Below are 21,265 nucleotides of genomic sequence, written 5' to 3'. Positions count from 1 at the left end.
AAACTGAACGTATCAGCCCGGGTAGAGTTGTGTACTGTAACACAACAAACATGTTACTGTATGTAACTGAACATACTAAATCACTCCTCCATTAAGATGCCCCCGTCTGTCTGGCCACATATTTTCATTCACATCGGATTTCATGCCGTGCCATGTAGCTAGGAAAGCATCCCCTCGAGTGGCGAATCCACCCTCTGCATCCGGCATCCATGGCTGCTAGCAGAGCCCGGTGAGTATGTGGATGCTGGTCGTACACCCCCCACCTCCAGGCACAAACTCCTCTACTGGATTTAGTGAAAGCTGAGGGTCAGCTGAGAATTTAGAGACTTTCCAGGAAGATATTATGAAGAAATGTTTAAAATCTGCTTGACAGATTCTAATAATGAGTTTAACTTTTGTTTTTAAGTCTTAAGCATGTAAATGAGGACTGTTAGGTTTATGGGAATTGACTATTCTGCAGTTGTAAGTTAATTTTGACTGATATGACCAAAGCCAATAATAATTACATGAAGTAGCAGAGAAAGCTAATGCTACATGTCCGAAGGCTGTAATTGTTGTAGAGTTTGACCTAAAAATTTTAATTCTGACTTAAAAAATTCTTCAAAGCCACTGAGATAAACAGTAAGAAAAAAACAACAACAATTTGTGGTGATTCAAACTTTACCATCTTAAAAACGAGAAAAAAGAAACAAAGATGAATAATTTCACCATCTTAATGAAACAAACATAAAACAGTCCTGATTAAACGTTTCCTTCGTCCGTCAGCTGCTTCCTTTCAGCACCACGGACAGCGACAGCGCCTCAGACATGATCGCGTCACTGAAACTGATCATTTCACATCATCCATGTTTTATATCTGACAGCAGCAATTTAACTTTCATGGCGCTGGTGAAAAGACTTAAAATAAAGACGTGTGAGACAAAGTACTGAAGTAAAGTGTTTAACACTCTGCTGTTTTATCTCATGAGATTTTACTTTTAAGACTTCCAAAGGAAATTTAGAGGACAAACCAGGCTTTTTTTTTACACGTTCTATCACTTCTTTGACTACTGATTACCTGCTAATTGACAGAAAAAGACGATTTCTGCACACAGTCAGTGCAATTATACGTACTGACCTCCATCCTTTCACTGCCCTCATACAGGAAAATCCATTCCTATTAGGAGCTTAATCAGTGCTAATACAGGAGGTGTCATTTATCTTTCAAGCTGCCCATGTGGCAAATCAGCGGTGGATAAACCCCCCAAGGATTTTAAACACATGTATGAGACAATTTGAGTTATTTTAAATGCAAGAACAAAGATTATTCTTTACATTGATGTTGAACTGAAGCACACACGCCTGCCTCCCAGAGAGACGTGATGACCTGGATATCTTACTCTCTACACAAGAATGCTAATAACTGAAATCAGTTTAATTAAGTCTCTGGCTCTGGGTAACATAACAAACCCCCTCTGACTTCTTTTTTAAATTAAATTTTTGGTCATTTCTGCATAACTGCATCTCAATTTTTAAGCTGTTTTCTTACGTGTGTTAATTGATATTGAGCACGCATTTTAAATGATGATAATGGCTTTATAGTTTTCCAGATAATCAATGACTGCGTTTACAGTCTTTGCCTCCAATTATTTTCCTTAATTGTGTCTTCCAGATAAATTGAGGAGAACAAAATGTCGGTGAGACACTTACATTAACTCACACTGACACTGAACATAGAGATAAACATAAAGCTGTTAAGAAAAAACTCACATTAATAAAATTCATTAATTTAAATATTCGAGACTCATCAAAGCCGATACCGTGCGTATCACATCTTTTTTAACACTGTTGTCTCATGATAATGGATTATTCTAAAAATCTAAAAGGAGGATGGAGTCCATCCCTGAACCAACAAACAGAGAGACAAACATTCAGTGAGATTCAAATTCACTCCTATGAAAATCAGCCTAACATCATGTCTTTGGACTGTGAGGAAGCTGGTAGAGAACCCATGTAAACACGAGGAGAAGATACGAACAGGCTCCCCCAGAAAACAAATATTAACATATAAGAACTTAAAAATAAGAAAAAGTGAGTAAGTACATTGATGAAACCATCTGGCTTTTATTGAGTGTGTTTGTGGTACTGGGAGCAGTGCTGGTTGTTTGTAGCATGTTAATGTCATAAAAGGCAGGTAGAGGAGAAGTGTTCGCAGCGAAACAAAGAAGAAGTGGAGGCATCGGTCACTGTTGTTCTCCATCAGATGGACTGACAGTGTCCTGCTGCAGGATGCACATCAGTTATGACACAAGGACTGAGAAGCTGAGAATGTGTGAAGTGACCTTTGTAGGAAATAAAACATATAGAGGAAAGAGAATTAAGGAAATGTGCAGGTAAACTCAATACAAGCATTATTTTCCATCCATGGAAGTCACTGATGAAGAACAAAGATCTTCGGGGTAAAACCTGAGCTGCTTGTTTTCTCCTCTAGATGTAATTCTATAGATGCGATTTGTTTCCAGATTGTAGGTGGACAACCACCTGGAAGCTTTGTGTCAGTAACTAATACACTGTTGCTTCAAATGCAGCTTTTATCATCAACAGTTGATCAGAACAACCAGAACTATTTGAATAAGTATAAAAACAGATAAAAGGGGTGTGGAAATGGCCCCAGGCAAGCTGATGTAAAATAACAAGATCAAATGCAATTTTGAGGAGAAAAATTTGGGAAAAAAATCTTTGGAAAAAAAAGCATGAACAACTTTTAGGGGCTTTTCCATCAGTGACACTGCTCCTGCTGGCCCTTCAAGGTCAGTTGTTGTGACAGATTAGCCTCCACGTTTGCTGTGTTTAAACAGACTCATTTATGCTGATCCTGAGCCAGAATGCATTTACATTGGATTGAAAAATATGGAGCTTTAAACAGCTGCAAAACACCAACCAGTAAGATTTATGGCAAACAGGCTTTAGATGACATTACCCTCCGAATCTAAAAGAAGCAGAGTGGAATGGTAAGTACAGCAGGGCTGTTATCATAATTAAACATCCAAATAAGTGACCTGCTGGAAAACAAGGAAAAGTCTACATGAAAACCACAAACCTGCCTGATTCATTGTTTATATGAAGACAAAATATGTTTCTATGCCGTCAAACATCATCAGCAGAAAGACTGAGAGCTGCAGAGGCAAACAGCAGCTGGTCCTGAAGCCGAGCACCATGTTCTTACATCCACACATAAGATCCTCAGCTCCTCTTCCTCCTACACCACCAGTCTGCAAATGAAATGAGCATCTGCTGAAATCACCTACATCATCAGCCAGTTTGGCTCCAGCAAACTGCACAAGAATCACTAAACTGTGGAGATAATATGGCAGGTATTAAGATCCATTGTGCCACTGCAGCTGTGAGCTTGTGTTGGTCATTAGCATCAGATGGCACCTAATGTAAGAAATCCAACTCAAGAGAAGCTTGAGTTAACTTTTACAACTTAGATTACATCTGTAAATCGTAAACTGTGTACAAGCCTTCAGTTTGTCTCTGAGCACAGTGAAGGTATGGTCAGGTGGCTAGCAGTGTTTACCCTTCAAAAAAGATGAGAACATTAAAAGTAAACTAAACAAACAACTAAAAACTTTGAACAGAAGTTTTGAATAAAACCAAGAGCAGCGTTAATATCAAACCTTAACCAGAAAAAACAGAAAATCTGTATAAATAGGCAAACAGTTTAAGCCCATTAGAATCCATGGCAACAAAGGAGCTTTTTACCCCTCATCCCACCTCCAGGTCAACAGACCACACCCTCCATGGGCCCACATCTTTCTGTCACCCTGCAGCTCAGTCATGGACCTTAACACATCCTCTTTCCTTCCTCATCAGAACATACTGACACCTTCTCTGCCTAAACCTCTGTCTGTCTCCTGAGAAGTCCTCTGTCCACCTCTAGCCTGTCTGTCTCCTAAGATGTCCTCTGTCCACCTCTAGCCTGTCTGTCTCCTAAGATGTCCTCTGTCCACCTCTAGTCTGTCTGTCTCCTGCAATCAGATGAAGAAACAACCGCAGAATCTGAACCGGAACAAGGCTTCAGGTCCAGATGGGTTCAGCTCCTGGGTTCTGAAAACCTGCTCAGAACAACTATGCTTGATTCTTCAGCACCTTTTCAGCAGCAGCCTGAGTCAGAAAGAAGTTCCTGTGCTGTGGAAAACCTCCTGCCTTGTTCCAGTACTTAAAACATCCCACCCATCTGAACCAGATGACTGCAGACCAGTTGTACTAACATCTCACATCATGAAAGTCCTGCAGAGACTGTTGTTATCTCACTTCAATAAGCAAGTCATCACCTTTCAGGACCCAGTTTAGTTGTCTTATGGTGATGTTATTGGGGTTGAAGACACCATCGTCTACCTGCTTCAGAGAGCCCACTCTCATCTGGAGCAATCAGGCAGCACTTTGAGGATCATGTTGCTTTTCATACAATCCAGCTGCTCTGTTATGTGAGAAGCTCCATAAATTCCAGGTGGAACCTCCACCACCACCTGGATCCATGACTAGCTAACAAACAGACCACAGTCTGTGAGACTGAAAGGTTCTGTGTCTGAGATGGTGGTCGGCAGACCTGGAGCACCACAAGGGCCTGTTCTCTAACCTCTTCCCTTCCCACTGTACACCTCAGACCTCCGGTCCAACTCTGAGCCCTGTCATCTGCAGAAATACTCTGATTACTCTGCAGTAGTGGGATTATCAGTGGTGGAGAAGAAGCTGAGTACAGAGAACTGATCAGTCAGTTTGTGAGATGGAGCAGAAATAATCACCTCATCTTTAAAATAAACAAACAAAAGAGATGACTGTTGACTTCAGGAGGAACAGGAGTAAACAAAGTACTGTTTACATCCTGGGAGAAGAGGTGGAGGTGGTGGAGAAAAACAACCACTCCAGAATTTAGCTGGAAAACAGACTGGACTGGAAATACAACACAGAGGCATCTAAGAAAGAACAGAATAGACTCAACTTCTGGAGGAAGATAAGATCATTCAGTCTCTGAACCAAGATGTTAAATATCTACTATAAGTCTGCTGTGGAGAGTAAAATTTTATTAAATTAAAAAGGCCTCACATAACAAAAACAAAGCATGCATGTTAAAAACAAAATGTAAAGGCCACACACACAAGAACTTCCAGAGAGTTTAACCCCACCCCACCAAAAGCAGAACCATAGACTTAAAGAAACCAATCCAGAAGTTCTGGGGACTGATCTGGAGCTGAATGCTGCACAAGATGCTGAACATGGACGATTCTTCACATCCTCTGAAAAAGAGTCTCATAATACAGCAATAAGGATCAACAAGTGAAACCCAAAACTATGACAGCTCAGTAGCTTATATACAGAAACTAAAAGCTGCTGCTGGTCCCTCATTTAATGATCTCAGTTTAGGAGAGATGTTGACATGTCCTTTTGTCCAAATTGGGTTTCTAATGTCTCTTTTCAGTGGGAATCTAAATATTTTAACCAACATGATGACAACCACAAATGAAACCAGAGGCTCGGGACACTTTTCTCCTTCAGACTCAAATGTCTGATCATTCTGATCCGTTTTTGGAGCAGCGAAGTGGGAAAACTGCTAATTACTTTTCTTTTGTAGGTTAATGAGATTGTGTGGTTTTGAATTACAGTCGGCCCATTTGCTGCAAGGAACGGGATTATTGACGTATTGAAGGAGGCAGTTTATGCACCAATCCATTGATCAGCAAAGCCTCGGTCTAACATCCCCGTTTCTCTGATCCCAGGTCACCCAAATGTTTCTAATCCAGTTTCAAAGGCTGTACTCACAGAAATGCATCAGTCAAACATTTTTCTCTTCGATTTTAAGATGGTGAGTACAAACTCTAAGCTTGCTTCATTACAGCTTCAGATATTGAGTATGTAAGAACAGATTTCAGGAACTTGTTAATAGTCAAAGTAGTCTCCATTCCAGGAACGTTCTCCTGGCTCTGCCTGCACAATCTGCTCTCTGCATGTTTGTCATGGCAAATTAGAAGAAGCGCTAATGTTGCTTTGCACAGACTTTTAAAGCTTTTGCAGGTCAAACACTCAGCTCCATGCCGCGTTTATTCGTGCACAGAGTGGGGTTATGTTAGAGAACTGGCTGCTCTGTCCTTTTCAGCATCTGTTTGTGTGTGTGCAGGTGGTGGAGGTAAATGGTCTGGCTAAGCCTTCACTGAGGCAGTGCGGGAGGCCTTCTGCGATGTTCCCTAACTGGGTTAGTTTATCTTATTTAGCGGCAGGGCGAGAAAAGGCCACAGCTGCTCATTTGCCTTGCCAGCCTCAACAGATTGGATTCCTGCAGTTTGAGCTCGCCTTTCCAAAACCAGGCGCTGGATAAGCAGGCTCTCCTTCTGCTAGCCGCTACAGCAGTGCCGTAAATCATCCTTCGTCAGCTGCCTGGCTCATGGGATGGGGTAATCTCTCCTCCTCAGTCTCCTTGCAAAGAGCGACTTGTTATCTGCTTGGCCTGAGGGACATTTTGAGGACCTTCAGACATAAAAAACAGCCCACAGGGGGCACAAGGAGTTACTACCAGAGTCTGACTGGAGAGCTGATACCAACACTTTTACAGCTTCCCAAGATTAGTCTTGACTCAGTTTCTGAAACTCCACCTTGACCATGATGAGTCCATTCCTATGAAAACAAAGGCTGCATGTGAAGTGAAAAGGTTCCCTCTCAGAGCTGATTATATCGATCTTTGCTGCCTCCTTCAGCTCATTGTTTTGGTTTTACAGCACAGTTACAATATGGATTACTCACAACCCTCTAATCACAGTAATTCCCAGGTTGGTCGTTGTTTACACTGAACTGGCTTCCATTACGCTGCTGTAGCCTCAACACCTGCACAGCAGATCACAGTTACGCACACTCACAGGTTAAAGTGACATGCTTTACCCTAAAGAGTTGGTGGAGCCCAAACTAGAGCACAAATTATTGTAAATATCGAGTTTTTAAAGATTTTGTTGACACAAATTCCACCCCAGTTGTCTTTAATAAGAAGGTATGTGCATGCTAGAGATGAAAGTCTGACATGGAGCCAAACCTGATCATAGTCACATCAGGGATCAGAGATCATATGCACTGATTAAGATACCTGTAAGATGGATTCTTTTTGTTATTTTTCTTTACCATCCACACCAAACAGATGAAAAAATAAGGGGAATATCAGGTCTTTGAATCTACTACAATGAACCGAGTCCCTGCTCTACAAGGATGCGGAATAGGCCAGTTTTAATTGTGCTGTCTGAAAATATCTGAATTGGAAAACTGTATATGATGTAATTGCAAATCTTTTCAAAATACGGCAGAAGGCACAAAGACTTGGCCGATAATAGGTGGCGACAACGTCCGTGGTGCACCTTAACAGTGGTTGCAACCCCTCAGAAAACATAGAAGAACACTAGAAAAGTTCCAAAACCACAAAGATGTAGAAAAGCTGGATGAGCTGGAGAAACCATGAGTTATAAAGAAATTAAGTTTCATCTCATTTGTCTCTTTTTCTGTCAGATTTCAGATCCTGCTTTTCATTATCACTTCACAGTGGGAGTTTCAAGAAAGAGATATTCTGAGAGACTTCCCGAAGGCTCCTGTCATTCCTCAGTGACTACTCAATATCTGATGTTTAATTAAACGGAAAAAGAAATGAACTCAGGTCCTGTTTCCTCCTGCTTGCAGCTTCTGGAAGTTCAGACACACGATGTTCTTTGACCACATCTTTCCTTTCCAGACACAAATAAAAACAACAGCAGCTGTTTCTACCGACTTTGTGCACATTCAACCAAAGAACGGGGGTGGAACTAATTAGAGAAACCAGCTGCTTGCTGTGATCCAGCCAGAAAAAATTCTCCAACTCCTAGACCTTGACTGTGCAGGATTTTTACGCCACCGATGCACATGAACTGGGTCAGAAGGGTTGGCTGAAGGTCCAACCCTCACGTTTTCATCTGTATCAGCTCTTAATAAATCAACACCTCCTCCTCCATCACCAGACCCAGTGGCTACCACTGATCCTCCACAGGGAGCTGAGGAGAGGAGGAGACAAACAAAGCGGGACATGTCATCGGTGATCAGCTCCACGGCTGGACGAGACAGATGCTCGGGCGGAGGTTTCAGGGCCAAGGTTGAAACTCTGTCACATCTGATGTGGCTTCTGTCTTGTTCGCTGTCAGTCGGCTGTGGGAAACACAGGAGGCTTCTCAGCTCTGAAAGGACGTTAGGGAAGAGACTTTAAATCTATTTTTAATGCATGTTCGCATTTCCAGCATCTTTAATGTGTTAAACTGATTCAGCGTCTGACAAAAACCAACACAACTCCATAAGAAAGTTACTTCGAAGCCCTCATGTGGTCTGCGGCTAAATGTAATGCCATCTAACTCTCTTCCATCTTTGTGGCTGGAAAGATGATTTACAATCAGCTGATAGAAGCAGAACGGACCCAAGTGGTAGTTTTAAATACTCCCATCAGATTATTGAAGGAACTAGAGGAATAAATCTGTTTCACAAAAGTTGGTTTATCTTTCTTACATGTGAGCACACGCTGATGTCTCGAACTCTTTTAAAAGTTTGGGTAAACTATTTTCTGATTTTACTAAGTGGGTTTGCTTTGGATTCATATGGAGAGAAAATCTTTTCAATTTCACTGTACTTTTATGAGGCTATCCTGGTAAATACTAGGCTAGAGACATGGTAACCCTTCCAAACATACTGGTTAAGTCTCATTAGACTGCCATTAACTTTAACATTTAGCATGCTAACTGAAGCCTGGAGAGTCTGAGATGTAGCTTCTGGGTTTTTTCCACTTTCTCCGAGCTTAGGCTGAACTCACTGGGACATCCACTCCTGCACTCTCAGAAAAGAATACCTGGTGGTATCTTTAGTGGTACAAAAGCTTCTCGCTGTGGTATTACCCTCACTAGGGACTTATGTGTGTCCCTGTAGGTTATACCTTATAAAAACCAGTTTAAAGACTTTAATGCTGCACGTATCATTTTTTATATACAGAGTTTCTGCATCACTTTATGGCAAAAACTTTGCTCGAGACCCTGTTATAAACAATCTGATACTTGTTTTCTGCCCCCTGGTGGACACTTTTTGCACTAGAATAATTTTGGGGTCACACTGTGATAAAACAATAAATATACAAAAATTATTTTTGTTAATTCTTTATTTCACATTTAGTTAAAGGGCAAATTAAAGACTTCACATTTAAAAATAATTCATTTCTCCACATTTTTTCTTGGGTTGGGCTTCAGTTGGTTAAAAGTGGAAAATTTTGTCTCCTAGCACAGATCACTGAACGTATCGGAGGCAAAGTGGGGTTCAGCGTATTGCTCATGGACACTTTAACATGGGCTCTGGAGAAAGCATGGAATCAAACCACCAACCCTCTGACTGCCAGATGACTGCATTAAACAAAACAAAAATCTAATACACAAATGAAAACGACACAGATCATAAATAAACATTTTTCCTCAAGAAAACCCAACTACATAGATGTCTGTAAAGCCTTCATCTATGAATGACATGGGGGCTGGTGTCTCAGCCAGGTCTCCCCGGGCCGCCGTGCTCCTGTGTCCCTGCAGTTGCAGAAACTTGGCAGAATACTGTCCCACCCTTGGTGCAGATGGATCCCCTTCTGATGAGGTTTCCTCATTTGTCCATCTGCACCTAGCATCATGTACTTTGATTTTGAAGGAGTGTTTGTGCGTGTATGGGGGGTGGGGGGTGAGGGTGATTGGACGGGAATGTTTTTAAATGTAAGGCGCTTTGAGCCACAATCTTGTACGAAAGGCGCTTTATAAATAAAGTTTTGATTGATTGATTGATTGATTGATTGAATAAAGGATCAAAAGAAGTCGTTCTTTCGTTTCCCATCACAGTCTGTTACCAAACATTGCTCCTTAACATTTAGAAGAAGCAGTACATCTATGCACCGTTCACTTGTTGGGAACAAATCTACGTTTCAGGCCCTCAGAAAGTGCAGCAGTTATAAGTTGTAGTGTTTACGTAAGTTCAGACTGAACCAGAAACTCCTTTTCCTTCACTGGGAAACGAATGGCAGCTGAATGTTTTCCGCTGGTGAATAATCTTCTGTCTGTAGAACAAACAGTTTGGAATTAAATCTAATATTTAATGAATGTATTTTACATAGAATGTTTGGAAAGAAAAACAACCAAAGTTGTCCAAAGCGCTGAATCATTTTAGTGAGCTCATCACGCTTCCCAGACCAATACCCCCCCATCGGCTCATTGCTGATGTCTTTCCTCCTTGGCACTGTGTGACCTGAATGATGCTGCTGATCCTGTTAATCCCTGTGGAGGCAGTGAAGGTGCTTCTATCGACTGTATGTTATGTTTTACTTGTGTTAACCCTTTAAGGTCCTTCTCACTTTAGAAGATTGTTTTCGTTGCCTATAATGAATTTTATTAAATATGAGTGGAAATAAACCTGCCTCAGCATCTCTACCACTCGATTTGGGTTTTTTTTTTTTTTTTTTTTTTTTTTTTGGACATTAATAAGAAGAATGTCTGTAAGATACCAGTAACAATAGTTGAAAGGTCACATTTCTAAACAGTAATGAAATAATTAACACTTATTTTTGGCAAACCAAGTGGTAGAGATGCTTAGGCAGGTTTATTTTCACCATTTTAATTCAAATTCATTATAATAACTGGGAAAATGTATGAAATGGTAGAAGGGCTGTTATAAAGTTAATATAAATAATAAATCTTTTTATTATTATTACTGTCCAAAGTAAAAGAGAAAAACGCAAATAAACATTTTTCTCCTGCTTTTTTCTTAGTGTGGACATTAAAAGGTTCATCTCTTGGAAGGATGAGATTATTTATTATTTGGTGCTGATTTGTGAAACTCTATGACTGGAAGAGAGTCTGCTATTGAGAGCTGTGTGAGAAGCAGGAACAGAGGATGCTCCGATATTTTCAGTAAAAACCTGAAGTGATCCACAGCCAGACAGGCTTTCCATGCAACACAAAATGTAAAGTCTCAAAAACTAAACGATGATGAGGATATATACAGACAATGTTGCAAGTTATATGCACAGGCCAACATAATTGCACGTAAATTTGGTTTTTGTTCTAGGGCAGTAAAGGTGTCCCTTTTTAAAGCATATTGTACACCACTCTATATGGCCCATTTGTGGTCATCTTATAAAAAATCAGCCATCCGAAAATTACAAGTTGCATACAATGATGCTATGAGAATAGTACTCAAGGTTCCCAGAGGAGGAAGTGCCAGTTTAATGTTTGTCTCTGCTGGGGTGAGGACATTCAAGGCGCTGTTGAGGAATTATATGTATAAGTTCTTGCAGCGCCTGGATGTCTCCACAAATGCACTTGTGGTGGCTCTCTCAGATCCCCTCCAGAGTTGTGCCCGTTACTCATCCAGTTTAAGGATGCACTGGATGAAATGTCTGTATGTAGTTTAGGTGATCTGTGTTTTTTATGTACTTATTTATTTACTAGTTGTGTGTTTTATATGTATTGTATTTGTGATTCATATGGACTTGAGTCTGCTAATAAACTTTAATTAATTAAAATTAAACGGGGACTTTGGGTTGATGCAGCTGGTTGTGTGAGTTCACACATCTTCCAAAGATACAAGATATGTGTACTGACAGCATCCAGATTCATTAAAACACAGTTTCTGGTTTGCGAAACTTTATTCTGTTTGTGAAAATACAATAAAGAGCCTGTAGTGTTTATTTTTATATTTATAAAAATAATGGTCTAAATAATTTCTTTTTTATATTTGCTTCAGTTTTTTGAGGTTTTAGAAAAAAAAGGCCATTTATACAAGAGGTGGACAAAATAATATATAAATATGAAAATAATCTGAATTATTTCTGTCTTGTCAAGCAACACTTCAGGCTTTTTATTGTATTTTCACAAATTGAATAAAAGTTTGACAAACTGTGTTTTAATGAATCTAGATGCTGTGTAAGATATTTCAGTTCAGGTCTGAAGAGTCTAAGGCCCTGATCTATTAACGCTTTGCGTGTACTAAAACAGGTGCAGACGGCTTTGCTCCGCTAAAATCGGCCCAAGCTTATCTATCAAAGCCGCAAACATGGAACTGCGTCAGTTATCCTGGCAAAACTGCGCCGCTCTCCACTTTGCGTTTCTGAAGCTACTGCATATGCATTATGGGCGTTCCGGCCAGAAAGTGCACATTAGTGGGAGGAGACTATGCAAATAAATCTGGTTTGCGCAGCAGTGGGATTCATGTAGCCCGCAAATAGTTTGCGGTGTTTGTTTGCTCTAAAAATAGCGTTTCTGAAAAGCAGGTGCTAATTGGCACAACAGTATACGCGCAATGGCTGCAGTAATAATTTTAAGGAGGAGGCACAGACACCATGAAAGGCGACTAAGATAATGCATTTTTTTCTATTATATTAATATATTTAGAATGCCAGAGAAGAGGATTGTGGAGACGATCCAGCGTTGCAATATTAGAATTGCTGGATAAGTTTAAATACTTTATCATGCCTGTCTTTTATTATTATTATTATTATTATTATTATTATTATTATTATTATTTCTTTATAGCTTTTAAACCTTTATTATTTCTTATTTGTTCCTTGCATGTTTTTATATGTACAATACCTTGGTTCCTAAAGGTTGTTGTTAGTGTGCCTTATAAATAAATAGAACTTGAATATGAAACTATATTGCAGCATTTCTGGTGACATTTAGATTTTTTTCCTCGACTTCCGCAATATTTTTATTTGTCTCCTTTATTTGTCTCAACTTCTATCGGATAAAAGTTAATTTTGCGTTTGCGGTTTCCTTGCTCTCCAGAACCTTACATGACAGAGCAAACAGCGCCGCTAAATCCTCATTTAAATACTGCTGTTTGCTCCGCAAATGATAACAGGAGCAGTCTTAATAGATCAGGCGCTAATCGTAGAAACATAACCAGAGCAAAACTGCGCAGCAAATGTTAAATAGCGCAGCAGTTTTGCCCTCGTCATAACTCAGCCCCTAAGTGTTCTAGTTTCTGATCTGGACCTGGTCTAATGTGGTCTTTATGCCAAAAATATCACATATAAAACCAATTTGTATTTTCACTAATAGAATAAAAGTTTCAATCGGAAACAGTGTTTTAATTAATCTGGGATATGTTAGTCCAGGTTTGAAGAGCCTGTATTGTAGTTTTTATCAGGAGCTGGTCTAAGTTGATTTAGGTTGATAAAAATTCAGTGGAATCGCCCTTTAATGGTGAATCGGAAGCTAACTTCAGCGTCGTGCTATTGTGGGGAACCTGCAGGGTTCCACCACCTAGTCAGTACAAACAAGAAACAGCAGCCAGATGCTGAAAGTCTGCTACAGCACTAACAAGCCTCCATGGGTTGAGATAACTCTTGTAAAATCCTGCTGCTTTGTTTATACCTGAAATGCTAATCTACTGTCAGATGTCAGATGCAGCAGCTCATCTTTAACTTCCCTGCTCTCATAAATCCTCGCAGAGCCGCAAACACCAGCAGCCTGTTCGCTGGTGACACCCGCTAATTTGTTGTATTTACTCTTCTGTGTTCTCAATAATCCGACATCTCTCTGCTGTTGCCATGTGCCGCCTCGATGCAGACATCCCCCTGAGGAACAGTGATACTCATCCATCTGCTCATGCATTCATTCCTCCATCCACGCTGTGAGAGTCTGGACATGTTTTCTGCAGTGACCAACATGTAGCAGCAGAATGATGCCTGTAATTCATGTAAATGTCGTGTGTGTGCAGAGGTGAGCCCAGTCAGCACGCAGGGAAGTAAGAATCCAGACCTCCACACCTGCACGTGAACCACTTCATAACACATTCGTGTTGTTCATTATTAAGATTTTGGCACATGAATTTGATTAACATGACCTGAAGTATCTGTGTGTGTGTTTTGAAATCTATCTTGAAAGAAGATTTTTCTTTTTAGCTGAACGGCTCTGACTTCTTCCAACCTGTCTCCCTCCTCTTCCTCTCTGGGCCGCCGCAGTGCCGCCGCCAGCCCGGTTTTACGCTCTGAGCAGCGAGTATCTGAAATCTGGATCTCTGGTCTCCGATCATCGATCATTTGACTCTTTAAGTGTTATTTTTGCAAAGTGGGGAGATATTGGAAAAATGCGCACGTCTGAGTGCGTCGGTGTTCCTTCAGACTTCGCTGTATTCTCCATAAACTCTGAATTCATGCCATGAAAAGTAACTTGGGGAGAACGGCAGAAAATTATATCGTCACTAAATGTCGAGAGAGGTGGGGGGGGGCGGGGCTCCACAGCTCGCGCGCCCACTGGTTTTAGTTCCCCTGTGGTTGTTTCACGGCCCGAACAGTCGGCGTTTGTCCCCTATGTCATCTCTTCCTCTGGAGGAGTTGATTAATATTTCACTCACGTCCAATTCAAAGTTCAGGCTCATAGATGAAGGGAGGCAGGGGAGAGAGGGATGGGGAGGAGACGGGGAGGGGGTGAATGGATGAAGTGAAACCCTCTTAACAACCACGTCAGGCCGGTTTCTCTTGCCAGTCTCCGGTTTTCTGCATGTAAATGTAAAAACGCACCGACACGCGCTCTCTCTTTTCCATGGATGGATGGATGGATGGATGGATGGATGGATGGATGGATGGATGGTTGGATGGCGCAACACTTTGCGGGGGGCTCTCCTCGTGCGTCTGAGCCTGGACGCAACAACCTCCTTCCTTCCCAAACACACTATTCTGATAATCAGATGTGATACTGGAATCAGCGCATGCTCGTCAACTAACTCATGAATATCACCAGTCTGTTCACATTTTTCAAATGCACCGACCTCCTGCTCACATTTAGTGCAGCTACCAGCCCTGTCTGCCTCCTCAGCCAGAGCCCTGCACGCCAAAAGAAAAAGAAATGTTTAAAAGAGAAGCCCTGCTGGTGTCTTACCAATGTGAATGATGGAGTCCGCGCTCACTGTGTTGCACTGCAATATCCACAGGGAATGAAATAACAATATCAGCATTTCCATCTCCAATTTGATCCAAAAACGCGCATCCACGGATCCACTTCGCAGATTCTTGTCTTTTCTCCTGTTGTGAGCAAATCCAGAATCACCGTCGATGCGTAAAAGCGGTAGAAACAGTGTTGAGTAAAATCACCACCAATAGTCTGAGTAAAAACTAAATCCCACAGATGAAACTGTTGGCCGGAATCGAAAGACAGGAGGAAAAAGACAGAATTAGGAGATCCAGGGTTCCGGAGTGAAACAAACCCGAGAGAGTGAGAGGGGAAAGGGGGAGGATGAGAGAAGACACCGGGGGTTTGTTTCAGAGGTTGAGATCCGCCGGACGAGCAGCTCTGACTCTCTACCTCCGAGTCTGAGACATCACACACTGCAAACTGCGGAGGAGCAGGAGGAGGGATGCTCTCTCTCTCTCTCTCTCTCTCTCTCTCTCTCTCTCTCTCTCTCTCTCTCTCTCTCTCTCTCTCTCTCTCTCTCTCTCTCTCTTACTCTTTCTCTCCTCTTCTCCGACCCACGTGATTGCAGAGCCTCTATCTCCAGCGCTTGAAGCCGGACCAGAGAAAAGACAGGCGAAGGATGGAGATGGATAGAGATGGTGGGATGGATGGGAAGGCAGCGCGCGCCGCGGAGGAGAGGAAACGAGCTCAGAAGGCAGAGTCGTCACGTCCCGGCCAGACGCTCGCCTGGTCGGTAGATTTATGGTGGGAAGACTCGGAAACAGAAGAACGGAGAAGGATGTCAGCGATGATGAAGTTGCGCCAGTCCGACTTCTTCAAGCGCCTGTTACCGCTGCATCGCTGCGCTGCAAAGATGAGCTGCACGCGCCGGGTTTAGTGTATGTGTTGCAGAAACATTGCGTTACTCTGCCCGTGCTTGTGACTTCGGTGTCCGTGTGTCAATGTGAGGAACATCGTTTTATCCTCTCGTGGTTAACGGACAGAAATAAAGACGCAGCTCACAGCTTCGCGCCTGTTGGTAGCGCGCGCGTCCTGAACGAGTCCAGCATCAGCGTGAAGCCGAATTTCCTCGCTAGTGGCTTGAAGAGGTTGTGGACTATGCGCGGACAGGATAGGAGGTAGTCTTCATGCTACCCACGATGGGCCCGTTTCCCTTCTGTGAGCTCTGAATGAAGACCCAGCACGTGTGACATGTTTGGTTTTACAGCCCGGACACAAAGCAGAAAAGGAGATTTTGGGATCAACTTGTGCGTAAAAATCTCCCCAACTTGTGCTAGGAAGCGATGAGTGAAAACAAGCGCGGCGAGGAGGAAGAAGGAGGGTTTAGGGAAGGGATCGGGGAGAGCGAAATGAGAGGAGGACCTGCGGAAGGTTCTGGGAGGATCAGATGCTCGTGGAGAGGAGAGGATGTGTCGGGGTGAAGCGAGAGCTTTTCCCACAGCGCGTCCACCGCGTGCGTCATACCCTGATGGGGTCTGGTGAAGTCTCAAACCTCTGACTGATAATGTGTGTAATGTGACGTCATTAATATGTCCTGTGATGTAATTCCAGGTGATAACTGACTGCGGGGAGAAAGGAATCCAGCATCACTAGGCTTGACCTTACAATTAAAGGATATTTCTTGTGAATAAATGAGACTCAGAAATGTCTTTTAATTGTTTGGTTAAGTCTAGTTCGGCTGAAATCTTGAGATGAACTTGTGCACGTGCAGCCAGCTGATGGAGCGGCGGTGATTTCAGCACCACGCGGCTCCGGACAGCTCCTCTGGACCTCCGGTCGACTGTAGTATTCACGTCTGTGTTGGTATGTGATGGAGAAATGAGACATTTCTTTCTATAATATTTATAAACCGGTGGTCTCATGTGACATAAATCCTAAAGCTGCAGTGGGTTATTCGGAGCACAAACAAATGTTTTGCGTGATTCTGCCTGTTTAAATCAGCTGTTTCTGCCCTGAATGGGTTTTCAGGTTTGTCCTGATGAAATCTGTTCTTCCAGATCAGGATTAGTCACTGAAGTAATCACCAGTCAATATCAACATCTAATGTTTGCTAATATGCTAATTAATAAAGATGAACACAAGCACGAGGACTAATGTTATTCTAACTGCTGTGAACCATCACCAGCAGCTAGATTTATTTAATAAGCAGGACCTCATCTCTGTTTCCAGCATATAGAATTTTTATCAGATTAATAAAATACTGAACTGAAACTTTGAAAAACCAGATTTTTTGTTGTGTAAAACTTTATTTAAAGTGTAGAAATTAGTTCTGCTGCTTAATGATTTTTCTGTAATGAATCATATTGAACAGCAGTAAAGATTTTTTTATGTGAATGTTTCACAGCTTGATAAAAAGTTTTCTGACTCTTTTGGTTTACACTGAAATGAATATTAAATTAATTTATAATATTTAATTAAAAAAGGTTTCTAGTTAGCAATACACGTTTCTAAAATAGCTATTTAATTTTAAAGTAATTATACAGGGTAATATTTTTAATCTTTATTATTAAAATATATTTTTACACATAAGTTTGGAAAGTTTTTACTGTCTGTCTTCATTTTTTACTGTGATTTTTTTGTGTGAGTTCAAATTGGATATTTAATTTAGATTAAAAAAAAGAAACAAAATACAGCTCTTAGATACACCTTATGGTGCCCCTGGACACATCATCAGTGATGTAACCTGGGATCACAGAGGGTTTCAGGTCTTTCAACAATCAGACCTCCTCCTCTAGGCGACCCAGCCAGGGTTGATCCAGCCCAGCTTGTGTCCAGCCCTTTGCTGACTGGTTCCTGTGATGCCCAGCATCTTGTAGGCCTTGCAGAGGGATAGGCCCACAAATCCTTGGCATCCCACTTCGATGGGTTGGCATCGTGCCCCCTAAACATTGTTCCAGCACTCCTCCACCTACTCTGAGTACTTTGCCCTCTTTTTCTCGTGGGCCTGCTCCAGCCAGTCCTCCCACAGTACAGTGAGCTCTAAAATTATATGAGAATAGACAACTTATGGACAAAGATATCAATGTTTTAGTACCCTATAATATAATATAATATAATATAATATAATATAATATAATATAATATAATATAATATAATATAATATAATATAATATAATATAATATAATGATGGGAATATTTTCTCAACTTCAGCAATTAATTTTTTAACCTTACAACTTCACCAACATCTTTATCTAAACATTAAGGGAAGGATGCCCCCCCCGATCTGGACTATCTAACCAATTACTATTATTTATTATTATTATTATTATTATTATTATTATTATTATGTTTTCAACTGGAGCAATTCCCTAAAATCTGAGGACTTATTACTTTTATTTTAAAGCTGTTTTGTTTTTTTAAGTATGTTCATGTCAGTTACTTCAGTTTTTATCTTTTATCTGAAGGATTAAGACTGAATTATCTAGTTTTTTATATATAAACTCAGGTAAGTTTTAATAAAGACCGACTCACTGGTGGAACATCACACCTCCTACTGGCACAAAGCTGCTACTGCAAGGCTTTAATCAGCCCAGGAATCATGTGGACATATTCCCAACAGAAAAGTTATTATATCACCAAATATATGTGTCAGCTTAAATGTTAAAGGCATTTTGTTTCCATCTATAGTAACAGATTTTAGTAAAGCTGTTTAGCACAAGCAGCATGATTAATGCATTTTACACATTTATCTGTTAGTTGTGTTCAGATTTGTTGGTTTTAACTGCAATTAAATGTATTTAATGAAACTTGTACAGTTACTTTAAAGTAAGCAGTGCTTGTGGTATTTTTAGATAAGAAAACCTCAAATACTTTGATTTTATTTTACTACAAAAACAATAAAGACAATTTATTTATAGCTAATTTCACACATAAGGCAGCTCAGTGTGCTTTACATGATCAAAAGCAAACATACAGTGAGTTACGTTTAAACACACAGCCATCAACAGGACAAACATCTTCATCAACATCACTCTACACATTCAAGAAAATTAATTCAGAAAGAAAACTCTATAATTTGACTGAAAGTGGTAGGAAATTAAAAAGGTTTTTAGACTGGATTTAGCAGGACTTTAGGTTTTCTGGTAGTTTGTTTCGGATCTCTGGGGCAGAAAAACTAAATGTTTAGTTGAACTCTGGATAGAAAGCAAACTGGACCGAGACGATTTTAGAGTCTCTATTTGTCAATAAGTCTCTACGTGGCCTCTGCAGATCAGATATATTTCTATTTTTCTTTGTCTCACAGGAAGCCAGCGTAAACATGTGAGAACTGGAATGATATGTTCTCTTAGTTTTATCCCTGAAGACACGAGCATGTCTGAATGTGATTTGAAAGAATGATTCAAAAGCAGGACTCGGCTTGTACGCTGCACAGTTGGGAAACTTATACAGGTAAAAAAAAAGAAAAAAAATAGACTAGAAAAGTCAACAACACCTGAACTCTAGTGACGGGCAAACAATAACAACTGGATCTGATGCTTCTACTATATATGCTCTTTAGAAATAACTCTAGTCTACATTTTCCTGTCAAATATCAGATTTATTGTGGATAATATGTAAGACTCAGACTTCCTGTTAATTACATATCAGATTAAAATCCTTTCTGAACTTGTATTGCTGACATGGGTCTGAAACTGTCAGTGTTTTAGTTTAGCTCCAGAGGTTGCTCTGACTTCAACAGGCCACGAGATGTCACTGTGTTTTTGTTAGAATAAAAGCTTTAAATCTTTTTCAGCACAAATAGAAGGAAAGCTTCAGAGCTTCATGGGGCTTCACTTGCTCATCTCTACAAAACCCAGAAACAGATTAGAAGTCAGTAAATGAAAAGAGAAGAGAAAACACAACTTTACCAAATAAAACAGGAAACATAAAAACATGAACGACTCTCAAACAACCACAACAAGAAATTAGGTAACAGACTAGAACAGAAATCCAACAAGAACTAAACCTAAACCCTGGTGGATCAACATGGTGGACCATGGCAGAGCAGCAGCATTCTGGATCAGCTGCAGTTGTCTCAGTTATATGTTAGACTTTATTTAAAACTTTATTAATGTCAAGACTACTGAAAACAGATGAAGAAGAAGTTTTTCTAAAACTATGAGTTGCAGGCTCCTGGTGGTCTCCTGGGGAGGGGGGCTAGGCTGGCTGTCGTGGGGGTGGCTGTGTGTCAGGATGGATGGAGGCTCCGGGGGCTGGCGATGGGGCCTCCTTGCAGCAGTGGGTGGGGGCTGCTTGTGGTGCCTGGGTCGGGGGTAAGTTGGGGATGTGGGAGGGTATTGGATGGGTGGTGATGTAGGGTGTGCAATTGGGTGGGGTGGTTGGGTGGTTGGAAGGAAGAGCGGGGTTTTGTTATCATCTAATGTAAAAATAGTGAAGAAAAACTTGCCAATGATATAATTTATCAGCAGGTGTTTACTTGGGAGATGCTGCTGTAGGACTTTTATCACTGCTGCACAAACACTCACACTTCAATGATAAAAGGAAAAAGCAGTTTTTATCTAGATCATCAGCTTTATCAGAGTTTCTTCATCAATATTGGCCGTTTAACTTCAGTCACTACATCTGCTGTTTTTTTTATTTTTATAATTAATTAAAAAAAAAGTTTGGTAGAAATGTTTTAGAACAGCATGTAGAAGTACATTACATGCTGCATTTACTGACCATTGGACATCTGATGTTTAGCCAAGAACAGGTCAGTTAACAGTAAATTTTTGTACAAAATAGTAAAAACAAGCAAATTTCAGGAGTAGTCACAAATAGTGATTAATCGTGATTAAATTTGAAAGCTGTGATTAATCTGATTAAAATTTTTAATAGTTTGACAGCCCTAATTATTATTGGTACTCCCCCCTCTCCAGGCTGTGGTGTGTAGGGGCTACTCAGGGGGGGCTGTGGGTCTCTGGCTGCTGTCACTTTGGGCTCTGGGCTTGGTGGGAGGGGGTCCTGGGAAATGGGGGGAGGCGCTAACAGGGAAACTCATCTTCTGGTGAAGGTTCCCTTTTCTGTGGTCGTGCCACTCACACCCCCCCTCCTCTGCTCTTGTACTTAGGACTTTGGGGAGCGTGCACGTTGCAGGGAGTATGGTGGAGGGGGCCTCACTGGCTGCTTCTCCTGCACTCTGGGATAACTTGGCCCTCAATTTTAATCACACTCAGTCATCTTTACATAAAAACAATGACACTACAAACTCACACACACACTGGGGGCTGGATGGGATTATGGGTGTGAATGGGGATTGGATGGAGTTTAGTTCAGTAAGTTTGGTTACTGTGATCGAGACAGGGATCTCCAGGAGGT

General features: G+C 41.1%; 1 protein-coding gene across 1 annotated transcript in view; it reads right to left on the bottom strand.

Annotated features, from left to right (window-relative positions):
- grid1b (glutamate receptor, ionotropic, delta 1b) overlaps positions 1-15,347 on the bottom strand; it is a 552,168-nt gene extending 536,821 nt beyond the window's left edge. Inside the window, exon 1 of the mRNA XM_041974390.1 lies at positions 14,934-15,347. Within this exon, the coding sequence (XP_041830324.1) occupies positions 14,934-15,015 (82 nt within the window). The 5' untranslated portion in view covers positions 15,016-15,347. The remainder of the gene's footprint in view (positions 1-14,933) is intronic.
- Between the last annotated feature and the right edge of the window lie 5,918 nt (positions 15,348-21,265).

The sequence above is a fragment of the Melanotaenia boesemani genome, chromosome 21, assembly GCF_017639745.1.
Source record: "Melanotaenia boesemani isolate fMelBoe1 chromosome 21, fMelBoe1.pri, whole genome shotgun sequence".
Lineage (NCBI taxonomy): Eukaryota > Metazoa > Chordata > Actinopteri > Atheriniformes > Melanotaeniidae > Melanotaenia > Melanotaenia boesemani.
Note: the sequence above shows the minus strand (reverse complement) of the source record. Positions and strands in the feature narration are given on the sequence as shown.